At 43.8% G+C, this 14,479-nt stretch overlaps 1 protein-coding gene across 1 annotated transcript in view; it reads right to left on the minus strand.

Annotated features, from left to right (window-relative positions):
* Nucleotides 1-14,479, minus strand: part of LOC142658178 (FERM domain-containing protein 4B-like) — a 183,952-nt gene that overhangs the window by 115,090 nt on the left and 54,383 nt on the right. Inside the window, exon 2 of the mRNA XM_075834025.1 lies at nt 1,275-1,340. Within this exon, the coding sequence (XP_075690140.1) occupies nt 1,275-1,340 (66 nt within the window). The remainder of the gene's footprint in view (nt 1-1,274; nt 1,341-14,479) is intronic.

Genomic DNA, 14,479 nt, shown 5'->3' on the forward strand with positions numbered 1-14,479 from the left:
ACTGTGTCTTACAAGCACCTGCTTGGCATCACTTTCTAGTCTCGGGTCAGACAGATTTACAGAGCAGATGGCAATCTCAGTCCTTATCCTTCCATGAGGGTAGACAGTATTTCGCCAGTTGGGGAGGGCTGCCCATTATGCAAAATAGGAATATTACACACCACTATTGAGTTGCAAGGAAGTCTGATTCTGCATTTAAAGGGGTATTCACAACTCAGACGTTTATGACATATCTCTCAAAACCCATCCCACATGGTGAGGTGGCGGCATCCAGGCGCAGAATAAATGGAGAGTTCTATGGGAGTTACATTGTTCAGCTGCTCGGCCACCTCTACAATTCTCCGACTGGATACAAATGTTTTCATTTATCTTTCAGTTTTTTTTTTTACTCTTTAAAGTTTCCATCTGGAAACTGTCAACAAGCAGGCTAGCTGCTGACACTGTAGGATTATAGATTCGGACCTGTGTCTTTTTTCAACCCTATCAATTATGTTCCCAGGTGGGACAGGCTCGAGTATACCCGTTCTCCACATAGGTGCGGGTCCCAGAGGTGGGACCCGCACCTATCACACATTTATGGCATATACTAAGGATATGACATAAATGTGTCATTTGGTAATACCTCTTTAAAAAAAACTAGTATTTTCACTATAGCAAACTTTTGATACGTCATAGAGGCATATCAGAAGTTTGGATCGGTGGAACGTCTAATTGAGCCGTCTTTAGCCTGATAGGGAGCGCCGATCACAGTCGAAGGTGCATAGTTCTCAGTTGAGCGCTACTGCACCTTCGTTTTAGCGAAGTTGGGGGTCTCAGCAGCCAGACTTTCACTGATCCATCTCTGATATGATATATCCGAGGACTGGAAACCCAACCTATCGCTAAAACGAAGCGGCAGAAGCGCTCCGGTGAGTGCTGTGCCGCTTCATTTCTGATCCGCTTTCCTCGGAAAGCCGAGCGGGCGGTGTACCGGCTCAATAGGACATGTCACACGTTTACTCATCCTTTAAAGACATTTTTCCACCCACAATGTAAATTTGTCAGCTTATAAGTAAATCAGAAGTGAAGAGCAGCAGCCAAAGTTTGGTAATTCTGTACCCATTACTTAGAGAGAAATTGGAATGTTTCACAGTGGAAACCATTTTTGCAAAAGTGACAAGAAGTGCAGCCTTATTGGTTGTCACCTGTGAATTGTCATTCTACTTTTTTTTAATATATGGAAGGAAGAAAACAAAGATGGCAGCTGATAACTCCTGTAATATGTAAATTCATACCTGCACCAGTAGCTCCAACTTACGGTCGTCCAACAGGTGCACCTTGCAATGTCGGCCTTCTGCCATCTACAAAGAAAACAAAATCACACATAAAATAATCATTCTTCATTTTGATGTTTTTATTTATTTTCCTGTTTTGTTTTTTTTTTTTACCCTGTACAGTTTCCATCTGGAAACGGTCAACAAGCAGGCGAGCTACTGATGACTCTTATTATGGCTGATCTCATCACACATTAACATCCAAGTAACACGAATACCTTTCTTTAATCCCGAATTCAGTAATCAAAAAAGTCTGATAATCCGGTACTGGTTTGCAGCACAAAACTTCAAACTGGTTCTTTACCATGAAAAGTGAGTTGTATATACATTCCTATGGCCATCCCATAATCTGGAAAATGTGGCCCCTATTTGGTCCTGTAGATGTCGGATTAAAGGATGTTTGCTGTGCAGGAAGTATAATTGTGTTTATAGGGGGTTTCCAGGACAATAATGGCCTCAGGATAGGACATCTTTCCATTATAAGGGGGGGGGGTCTGACCCCCAGGACCCTCACAGATCAAAAGAAAAGAGGAGCTAAACGAATGAGGCTAAATTGCAGTGGTGGGACCCCCGAGGGTCTGACATGCTTTTCACGCATAGGATAGGCTATTAATGTGTATTTCTGGAAAACCCTTTTAATTCGCCAATCAGATCGATTCACAGCAAGATGTCATTATGCGCTCAAAGTACTATATACTTATAAGTATAACAGATCCATCAACAGCAGCTTGTTGACAGTTTTAATTAGAAACAGAAAATTATTAGCTACACTACTAAAGGTTAGGGCGTTTCGGTCTCTGACCTCCCATTAATATCAACGGGAGGCAGAGAAAGCATTTTTCACTGCCTTTTTTTGCCCACGGCGCTCAATGGCCGCGGCCGAAAAGCGCAACGAATAACGCGACAAATATAGTACAGGCAGATTTTTTCTGCCTTCAAAAAACTGTGTGAACAGGGCCTAAAAAGCGCTTTGCAAAAACGCTAGCGCTTTTGACGCATTTACATGTTGCTTTTTTTGAGCGCCGTCTGAACAAGGCCTAAAGATTCACTGTTCTCAGTGAGGGGTAAGCACTATTGACACTTGAAGGACTGTGCCCTGAGTGATTCCCACAATAACGTTACAACAGGAAATTGCTTATAGTGCAATTCTTTAATATCTCCCCATGGATGACGCCACACAGCCCTCCGTAAATGATGCCACACAGCGCCCATATAGATGCCACACTTTGGCTGGGGATTCTTCTGCTGGAGGAGCCCCTGACATCACTGTCCATAGGGGATCCTCCTGGATCGGAATCTGATATCAGGGACAACCCCAGAGCAGGAGTCCTGGACAGAGCGCTACTAGCACTCTGCCTGGGACTCCAGCTCTGCTCCTGACATCAATGTCCATATATGGACAGTGATGTTACGGGAAACCCCAGAGCCAGAGCAGAGCGCTAGTATAGGCTCTGCTCCGCAACTCTGGGGAAGCCCCGACATCACTGTCCATATATGGACAGTGATATCAGGTGGTTGCCCAGAGCCGGAGTCCCGGACAAAGCGCTAATAGTGCTTTTCCTGGGACTCCAGCTCTGCTCCTGACATCACTGTCCATACATGGACAGTGATGTCAGGGGTTCCCCCAGAGTCCCAGAGCAGAGTGCTATTAGCACTCTGCCTGGGACTCCAGCTCTGTACCTGACATCACTGTCCAATATATGGACAGTGATGTCAGGGGTTTCCCCAGAGCAGGAGTCTCAGAGCAGAGCGCTAGTATAGTCACTGCTCTGGGACACCTTCTCTGGGGAAGCCCTTGACATCACTGTCCATATATGGACAGTGACTTCAGGGGCTCATCTAGCAGAGGAATCCCCGGCCAAAGCGTCGGCAATGCTCCGGCTGGGGATTCCACACCTAGAGTGAGCGCAAATAGAGCTATCTACAGGGAGGGAGGATGTAGCGCTGTCAACAGGGTGGGGTGTTGGGCTTTATCTACTGGGGGGTGCACTATCTACAGGGGCTGTGTGACGGCATGAAGGAGCACCGGCGCACTCCTCATTCAGACTGCTCACTCCTCCCTATTGTGCCCTCGTGTCTGAGACCCCTGCTGTAGATAATGCCACATACTCCCCCTGTAGATAGAGCCACCCCCCCCTACCCTGTTGAGCTAATGTGGCTCCACCTAGGAAGGGAATCCGCAGACAGTGTTGCGGTCGCTCTGGTCGGGGATTCCACTGCAGGTGGTGCCCGTGACGTCACTGCCCTTATATGGACAGTGAAGTCAGGGGCTCCATCTATGAGCAGAATCCAAGGCCAGAGCATCGGCAATGCTCTGGCTGGGGATTCCGCTGCAGGCGGTGCCCTGTCCTGACATCACTACGCTTATATGGATAGTGAAGTCAGGGTCTCCGTCTATGAGCGGAATCCCTGGCCACGGCAACGGCAACGCTTTTGGCCAAAGATTCCAGTGCTCCAGTACGAGTGAATGGCAGAGCAGGAAACGGATAGTTTCCTGCCCTGCCATAGTATTCAATTGGGGATTCCGTTGCAGGAGGTGTCCCTGACGTCACGGCTCTTATATTGACAGTGAAGTCATGGACTACACCTGGAGCGCCCGAATCCCCGGCCAAAGCGTTGCTGACGCCCTGTCCGGGAACTCCGCTCATAGAGAGAGCCCTGACTTCACTGTCCATACAAGGTCAGTGACGTCAGTGGCATCTCCTGCAGCGGAATGCTCAGCAGGGTGTCGGCAATGCTTTGGCCAGGGATTTCACTCCAGAAGGAGTGAATGGCAGAGCAGGAAGCGAATAGTATTCAATTGTATCTGCGTCTTGAGGATGCAGATTCAATTGAATATAGCAGTTGCCGGGACCGTCTCTGTATATTCAGGACAGTCCCGGCAAATTCGGGACTGTTGGCAAGTATGCATCTCATTCCCATCATCTGTGGGTTTATACCCCGAATCCTTGTTTGCTAACATTACTCTCTCCAAGGCCCACATGGCAGTCTCATGGGCTTTTTCTTTGGTATATACGGCCTTGACCATGGACTAAGTAAATAAGAATATTCCACTCAAATAATATCATAAAATCTCCAGTAAATATCGCCAACATTTATTTTAGTTATATCTTTTTCTGGAAAATCTGGGTTACAAACACTCATAGATGTTGTCACGCTGATCTCCTAAAGTCCTGGCAAATCTAGGTAGTTCAATGCCATGATACAACCCTCAGTCCCATAACTGTGGCATTCAGGGCTTTGGGAAAGCTGGATGACAACCCCCTTTTGAACTAAAGTAGAAGTCACCCAGATTTTCCAAAAACAGATAGAACGGTTAAAATAATTTTTCATAGCCTGATAGAAAGTAGAGAATTAAGGACATGACTATTTTCTGCATCTTTTTACTTTGAGGGTATGTTCACACGGCTTATTTCCAGCCATTTTTCGGGCCGTAAACGCCCCAAAAAATGGCTAAAAATACGGAGACTAAACGCCTCCAAACATCTACCCATTGTATTCAATGGGAAAAACAGCGTTTCATTCCCAAGGGGCGTTTATTTACGCGGCCCTTTGTAAAAACGGCACGTAAAAAAATGCCCCGTAAAAAAGAAGTGCATGTCACTTCTTGAGCCATTTTTGGAGCAGTTTTTTGCCTCAATAGAGAAACAGCTTAAAAAACGGCCGTAAAAAATGCATCAAAAAACGCCTGATGTTTTAAAGACGGCTGAAAATCAGAGGCTGTTTCCCCTTGAAAACAGCTCCGTATTTTACGGCCATTTTTAGTTTGCCGTGTGAACATACCCTAAGGAGAAAAGCTTTTTGATATTTCCTGTCCAGTAGTTTGTAAAGGAAGCTCTGTTTTCTCTTGAGATAAACGAAAAATTTCAAGACATGACATCATTCAGCAATGAAGGAGTATGTGGACTACTGCAGATCCTGCTGAATGACATCATGTTAAGTACATATCATGGAGTATTAGTGTCACCAGGGCTTAAGTTTCTTATCGAGAATGTGGGGTCCATCTCTGGGTGAGGGTGCATTCATGGGTCCAAGTCAAATCATGTTTTTTGCCACAATGTGTGAAAAACCGTGGCTAAAACCACCATATGTTCGGAAAGCTAAAAATTGGATACCCCTTAGATATTTGGAGATCTGAAAAAAAAATTACTCTGCAACTTAATGTGTAACTAGCCACTTGGACAACCCACAAAGGGTAACCGCAAACATGTGTGTGTATATTTATATATATATATATATATATATATATATATATATATATATATATATATATATATATATATAAATCAAAACTCATAATGTTTTGTCTATTCAACTCCTATGGGAGCCTATGAGTCTCCATGGTTACAGACTACAGACTGTGTAGTCTGATCCTGCAGTCATTTGTTATTTCCATCTCTCCCCTGTTCTACTGCCTGTAGACTAGCAAGAAGGACTGCAGTAACCCATAACTGGAGAACCAGATTACACAAAGAGTTTGTTTCTAGTCTGTAACTATGGATACACATAGGTCTGCACAGTAGCTGTAGACACAAAAACGGAAGAAAATTTTTACAAAATTGCATTTTTATTTTTTTTTAAGCGATAAGAAAAAGATAGTTGAAAAGAATGACATAGCCTTTAATACAAGTAATAATTTGGAGTGTTGTAGAGGGACCTTCACAAAGCTAAATATTGAGTTTTCACTCATTTTAAACAGAAAACATTTACCTAAACTATAACAAATCCAATGTAAAAATGTTCTGACTATTGGTTTAGAATCAGAAAATCATCATAATGTCTGCAAGAAAGAAAAAAAGAAACAAGACGAGCGAGAGCTTCTAGTAAAGTGGCAGCTTTTTCCGTCCTCAGTCGGCAGCCTTTGTTTTCGAGTCAATGAGATAGATTTCGGCAGACTGTAATTACCACCGAGGGTCCTGATCAAAGGGTCTCCAGTAGACCTACTAAATGTGTTCCCAGAGTGAGACAACTGCGCCAAGTCTGGCACATGCCCAATAATAAGCAGGGGGCATAAGTCAAGCAGACGTTTTATAAAAGAGAAATATGTAAAAATGAACGGTTAATATCGGAATAAGATGTAATACAAGATCTGAAATGTTTCTATAGTCCACCATTTATGGAAGTCAGGGCTGAATCAAGGTCTGTGGAGTCCCCAAGGACAAAATATTTTTTGGGGACCCTCCCTGGTTTAGAAGAAAGGGACAATAGCTCAAGAAAACCAGGCTACAGATGAAAGAACAAAATGATACAGTTAAGGTCCTCTTACACCGACCTGCCGGTGCAAAGAGCGCCGATCACCGAGACAGCTCGGGAACGAACGCTCGTTTGCCCGATAATTGGCCCGTGTCAAAGGGCCTTAATCAGGATAATCTTTGTAAAAACTACCATATAATGCAGCAATAACACCACAATGCCTAAAAAATAGATATATTGTGCCTATATAAAAAAAGCAATATAGTGCCCTAATAATACCACCATACACTGCATAAGTAACAGCGCTATACAGCGTCCAGATAACAGTGCTCAGGTCCAAGTCAAGCATTAAAGACTTAGAGTTAGACTCTGCAGTGAATCAATTTGCTCCTTTTTTACCCTCCCTATAATTGATGGCATATACGAGATCATGGCTGGAGGCTTTCTTGGTAAAAGGACTCATGAGAGCAGGGATAGGCCATAAAATGCTCCAACATTTAACATATTAAATACGTCCAACGGGCATCCTTTGTTATGGGGTCTGTAGAAAGGGGTTCTCTGCCTATGTTGCCCCATCCACCTTTCTCATGGGCAGTGGGGTTTAACATCAAGAACTATTGATAGGTAGTGTAGTGGGGTCTAATCTAGAAGACTCCCTCTATTCCCAATAACGGATGGTTTTAGTCTTTAGTATTGATGAAATATTTTCAAATATTTGTTTTTACAAATATTCTAAAGTTTTGTGTATACAGCTCCTATGCAGGCCTATGTGTCCCGATGGTTACAGACTAGGATGGCAGACCCAGTAGCTTACTTGAATGGTACAAGCTGCAGTACCATTCACAGCCGCCTGTACGGAGGATAGGTCGTCAATGTTTATGTCCCGAAGAACCTCATTATGGACACGTTCAGATGGCCGTAATTTGGATCTATTTTAGAGTCTATATTACAGCTGCAATAGCCGGACCTCCTGCTGTTCTACTAAAATGGGCTGAGATCACCATAGAATCCTATGTGGCTTAAAAGGCTGTTTTTTATACTGATGACCTATCCGCAGTATAGGTCATCAGTATATGATAGGTGGGGGTCCAACACCCGGACCCTGCACTGATCAGCTATTCCGGCTGCCTCAGCGCGCCTTAAACTGTGCAGGGGTCGGTGCCGGAAGCAGAAGGCTCCGCTCACAGTATATTTAACAAAGTCATAGTCAAAGTGATGATATCTGTAAGATAAAAGAATACATTCCTTTCCCTTCCACACACATCTTTCCCCTCTGAAGTCCCAAAAAGAAGGAGCGTGCTGTATTGCAATGCCTGGCTAGCATTTGGGGTTATTTATATAATATGTATTTAAAGGGGTTTGTCCATGGGTGTAGGTATAAGGGTGGAGAGGTGCCTTAAAATTCCAAACAGCCAATCTGCCCCATAAGAAGACATTAAAGGGGTTTTACCATGAGAGACATTAATGACATATCCACAAGATCCACCTCTGGGACCCGCACCTAGATTGGGGCCCCCTAATCCCCGTTCTAGCTTTTTGTGCTCATGCTGCCCGGCCACTTACTGATTATATGGTTGGGAGTTACGGAAACAGCGTAGCTCAGCGAGTTACGCTGTTTCCGTAACTCCCGACCATGTAATCAGTAGCCAGGAGGCAGCGTGAGCACAAAAAGCTAGAACGGGGATTAAGGGGCCCCATTCTAGAGATAGGTGCGGGTCCCAGAGGTGGATCCTGTGGATATGTCATAAATATCCCTCGTGGGAAAACCCCTTTAATATAAATGATTAATTGTAGGAGGGGGGCATGTTACAAATTTTGGATGAAGTCCAAGGAGCTTCGTTACTTCCCTGGGTCTTTCTTATAGCGAGTCCTCTTTTAAAAAGTTTATGTCCCAACATTTCCAGTCATCACAGATAAACTCCAGCCCTCAAGTTTATAATTCAGCGGATAAAATCCATAGAAAAAGAAACCAAACCATTTAGGATCTATACATTCACATATTTTGGGAATGTCTTTTATTATTAAAGGGGTTGTCTACCTTCTGACAAATGATGACCTATCCCCCGGACTCCGCACAGATCACCTGGTCCCGTACCTCTGTGTACCAGACGTACATGCCGGAAGCAGTTGACTCCGGCCACGGAAAAGCAGCCGAGCTGCAGTTCAGTATTCAAGTGAATAGGAGCAGACCTGCAGTTCTGCAGCACGGCCGCTATGCTATATATGGAGCCAACTGCTTCCTCCGTACATAGCATTATGTGCCATAACATCCGGTGCCCGCAGGCCACAGGAGCGGCTTAACGGTGCGGGGTCCGGGTGTGGGACCCGCACCGATGATATACTGATAACCTATCCGGTGGATAGGTCATTAGTTGTCAAATGTGGAAAACCCCTTTAACCTTCTGGCAATCAATTAACGCACCACTAAATGAGATTACAACTCAAAATATCAACTTCACGCCGGAACTTGGGTTACTACGGATTGGGATTGATGTTATTCCCAAAGTATTTCAAATTGTAACGTGTCATGTTTTAATATCTGCCACATCCGCTGTAGCGTTCAGATGGAAAACATGTAAAATCCCGACCATCACAGACATCATTAAAAAAGTCAAATCAATTTAAACTATCAATATGAATATATTTATGCCCGTAGTATACAATGATATGACCAGTTCCGTAAAGATCGGAGGTGCTGGAGTAACTCTGTATATGTTGTACCCCTCCCTTTCTAGTGGGACCTCGTACATTGTCTGTTGTAGACATCTTTTTTCTTTATGATGACCTGTATATGTTCTTCACAACATTTCATTTATTTGTCTTTCTTTTATTATCCATATTATTTTGATTTACATTTTCACAAAATGTTACAACTTCCAGGAATTAACTATGAAATTATTATTTGAGACTTTAACTATTTACTTCTACCTGCGAGTAGAGCCGTTCACATATATTTTCTGATGTCTCAACTGTTTAATAAAGAGATATTGAAACAGAAAAACAAACCAAATGTAAAGCTAAAAACAATACAAAGCAATAAGCACAATACAAATGCACAACGTGATTATAACTATTCAGAGATAGACCGGGACGGGGAAGTATTTTATTTATAGAATCTAAATGATGACAAATTAAAGGGACCATGGCACAAAAATTCCCCCAAATTGTACTACAAAAAGCAACAAACTGCATAGTATACAAAGTGCCAGACAGTATAGAAGTACAAATCAGACTCTTTCATTCTCTTCGACACTAATTATTCAATTTCTATTTTGAAACACAAACCAGATACTATGATAAGGAGGCACGAGCATCTCAGCATGGGGTATAAAAAGACGCTTACCTTACAATTAGACCCCACAAGTCAAAGAAAACACTGGTAAATTGCAGATCATTGCAGAAAACACAAGCGTAATAAACACATTCCTATAAATACTACACAGTGGAAGTCGGATTGTGGAGCGGCTCCGTCTCCTTCCGTTACCAGGCAATCTCAAGGAAATGACATTCGTGTTTTCTAGGCTGATTACAGGTTGGGAAACAAAAGCCTTTACAATTTTAGTCAACAGAAATCTGGCTTTTCAGTATTTCTGGATTCTCATCACATGCAAGAGCATGAATATATATACTTGGCTATATGGATGTCACTCTATAATTTTCTCTGTTTATCTCTATTTATATCGTTCTTAAAGGGATATTCCATTTTCAGCCAATAAAGATTATTTGTTGACTAATGAAAAGTTACACAATTTTCAATGATACTTTCTGTGTCAATTCTTGATGGTTTTCAAGATCTCTGCTTTTTGTCAGTTATTGAGAGCTTTCATTGTTTACTTCCAGAGGATGAAATAGCTGTCCTGGTCTTGTAATGATCACACAGGGGCGTGGCTTATTACAAGACAGTGATCTGATACATAGTACTGTAACGAGCCGTGCACCTGTGTGATCGTCACATGATGAGGACAGATTTTGCTCTTCTGGAAGTAAACAATGAAAGTTGCTATTTAATGACAAAGAGACATCATGTACCTTGCTGGCACCCCTAATCGGCCCCACACTATATAAGGGTTTAGGCCAAAAAAAATTATTGAGAAAACTTTGTTTCAGCGTTGGGAAGCACTGAAGCAGTGGCCATCTTGCTCCTCGATGTCTAGATATTGCAATTACAAACTTGTTATTGCGCCCCTGGTGTTCTTTCATTCCTTGTCAGAACGTCCACCTAATGTGTGCACACATACCCAGCAGGCCAGTCCCACCGCCCGGATTCTCGAGTATACTTCTCACCAGCACCAGATACATTAGATGGATGTACTTAGGCCTCATGCACATGACCGTAGCCGTGTCCGCGGGATGTCCATAATCACGGACCGAGCACACACAATATGTGCATTGACTTTAAGGAGCCCAGACCGCAATTGTGGTCCGTAAAATGACATGTCCAATTTTTTTTGCGTTCCGGGCTATGCACGGATCATATGCATTGGCCCATAGGATACAGTTGAACCCAATTCTGAAGCAGAGAAGCATCAGCTCCCTGCTTCAGAATTAGTTCAGAGTGGAGGAGCAGAGGGAGCTCCTCCGCTCGCCGAGGATTCCCCGGGCACAGCGGTACTTTAAGCGCTGTGCTCGGGGAAGCCCTTAACGTCACTGTCCATATATGGACAGTGACGTCAGTGGCTACTGATTGAGCGGAATCCCCGTTGCCGATGATCTGGCCGGGGATTCCCTCCTAGAGGAAACCCCTGAGGTCACTGTCCATATATGGATGTTGACGTGAAGTGCTTCTCCTGGAGCGGAATCCCGGCCAAAGTCGGCAACGGGGATTCCGATCAGTAAATAGCCACTGACGTCACTTTCCATATATGGACAGTGACACCAAGGCTTCCCCCTGCTCTGGCTGGGGATTCCGCTCCTAGAGGGAGTTCCAAAGGCGCTATCTACAGGGGGGTAGTTCTATCTACAGGGGGTGCTGCTATCTTCAAGGGGTGTGTGGCACTATCAACATGGAACTATGACACTTTATATGGGCATTATCTACATGGGCACTATCTACATGGGCACTGTGGCATTACCTACAAGTGCACTGGCACTTTATATGTGGACACTGCCACTAGGGGCAGCTTTGGGGGCATTATACTGTATAAGGGCAGCTAAGGAGGCATTATACTGTATGGGGCAGCTATGGGGGCATTATAATTTATGGGGCAGCTATAGGGGCATTATACTGTATGGGGGCATCTGTGTGGGCATTATGCTGTATGGGGGAATTTGTTTGGGCATTGTACTGTATGGGGGTATCTGTGTGGGGATTATATTGTATGGGAGCATCTGTGTTGGCTATATACTGTATAGGTTCTGCTATGGGGGGCATTATACTGTATGGTGGCAGCTAGAGGGCATTATACTGTGTGGCGCTGCTATTTGGCATTGTACTGTGTGGGGGGCACTATGGGAGCATGATACTGTGTGGGTTTATCCGGGTGTGTATGGGCGGAGTTTGGGAGGGATTAGAAGTTTGGTTAAAAGAAAAAAAAAGTTTGTCCCTCTTTGTGATACTTGAAAGTTGGGAGGCATGCCTATACTATATGCAACTGTGGATAGTATGCAGACGCAAATGCACAGCCGTGTGAATGAGGCCTTAGAGGGAACCAAAAGAACACCAGGGGGCGCCCTAACAAATATGTAACAGCAATATCTAGACACAGGAGCATTATACCTTTTTGTGAGTGACACATCTGTACCTACACAAAAGCTTGGGGATATGGATGTGACACCTCCTGCTTTGTTTATCAGAAACCTCAACATATGCCGGCTGCTGCTTAACTTCCCTTAGATCAACCTAATGCAGAATTACAATTAGAAACTGTATCCTATTATGTACCGTAACGTAATATGGGGGGGGGGGGGTTACAGGGTCAAAACCACCCTTTTTACATTGATAGTATTATGTACTCACGACTTGTGCCCGCGCTGTAAATGTTGACAGCAGTCATGGAGAGCTCTGTTGTGAGTGAAGCTCCAGGAACGGCTTCTATAGGAAACCACAATCAGTGTTACATGTGGTTTCTCCTTGCCACAGTTTTCCACAAAGGAAAAATACTGTGGAGAAAATGGCACAAAATCATAGGGAAAATTGTGCAGTGTAAACAGGACTGTACCATCATAAGCTGTACATATAAACCTACTCATAAGGGCAGGGGCTGAGTATACAGGGTTCAATAATATGTTCACCTTTGGGTCTTGTATTATTCCTGTGTTACAGTCTGTATTATAGCCCAGAGCTGCATTCATAATTATGCAGGCTTCAGAGCTGAAATCCCCCTCACTGTTTGTGAGAGAGCACTGGTAGTTGTAATGACCGGGGTAGGGAAACGGACAAGTGAGCCCTAATCTACCCGCCACTCTGTCCCTGCCTACTTGCAACGACCCGCCCTAGGCGACGGGGTAAAACTGGGCGGCGGTCCCTACGCTCAGTAAGTGCACGAGACAAACAGACAAGGGAACACAAAGAAAAGGGAAAGGGGCAGTTGCCCACGGCAACACCGTGAGCAACAAGAGTGGTGAACAAGCCGAGTCAAACCAGGAGTGCACGAGGTACCAAACGCAGAGCAGGAGAGTAGTCAGTAAGCCAGGGTCAGTATGGAGCAGGATCAAATAGTTAGAAGCTGTAGCTGGGCCAGGAAACCACACCAGAAGAATCACAAGCAAAGGAGGAACAGGAAAGGCAGGTATAAATAGACAGAGGGCGGGAGCTAGCTCCGTCTGGCCAGGCTGCGATAGGCTCTCCCACTCCTAAGCCTGCCAGCCTGAGTGGTGGAAGCTGGAGTCAGTCTCAGAGACATAGACTCAGGTGCAGACTGATTACCTATGGGAGTATACACAGAACTTGTGCCTGGCAGATCCTTTACAGTAGTATTGTTTGTTGGGGCACTGTTCTGGCAGTATTGTTTATGGGGAATCACTTTGCTTTTAGTATTGTTCATAGAGACAATTTACTGGCACTGATAATGAGAGGGCACTCGTCTGATACTGTTCATGGGCATTCTGCCTGCAGTACTGTTCCTTGGGAACACTATGCTAGCAGTATTATTTAAGGGGGCTGCTCTGCAGGCAGTATTGTCTATCGGGAACACTGCTGGCAGTATTATTTATTGGTAATACTCTTCTGGCAGTATTATATATTTGGAATACTCTGATGGCAGTATTATTTATTGGGAACACTCTGCTGGCAGTAATATTTATTGGGAACACTCTGCTTGCTGTATTGTTTACTAGGCACACTCTGCTGGTAGTATTATTTATTGGGAACACTCTGCTGGCAGTATTATTTATTGGGAACACTCTGCTGGTAGTATTATTTATTGTGAACACTCTGCTTGCTGTATTGTTTACTATTGCACTCTGCTGGCAGTATTGTTTACTAGACACTCTGCTAGCACTCTATAGTTTTCATTTCTGGGACGGTATACTTCTAAGAAACATATGAGATTTAAAATAGAGACAGATCCGCTTTAGGACTGCTGTATGATCTATTTTAATGTAGATGAAGATTGTATAAGCAGATGCATTAAAATGAAATGTTAATTGAGCGTGAATGATTTTGCGCTATGATTTCCATTCAAATAGCAGCGGAGGAAACTCTTTGTTGTAAGCAGGAAAAATAAAACTCAGATAGAATTGCTTAAGATTTCCTGTCATAGAATGTTATAAATGAAGCCTAATAATTGTATTGGCAGAGCCAGGCAGTAACGAATATAGTGTTAAAACAATACACTGAGATTACTGCCGTCCCGCGCACATCTTGATGACTTCGGAGATGGGAACGAGGCTTAGTGTTGTTTGAATTGAATCCTCTGTTAACATTTGGCATAGCATCGAAAAAAGGAAATGAGCAGCGAGATTTCAGATGGGTTCGACGGTCGCTGTGATTGTTTTAAGAATACACAAATTAGACAGAAGAAATCTAAATGGAG

Source organism: Rhinoderma darwinii, chromosome 7 (genome assembly GCF_050947455.1).
Source record: "Rhinoderma darwinii isolate aRhiDar2 chromosome 7, aRhiDar2.hap1, whole genome shotgun sequence".
NCBI lineage: Eukaryota > Metazoa > Chordata > Amphibia > Anura > Rhinodermatidae > Rhinoderma > Rhinoderma darwinii.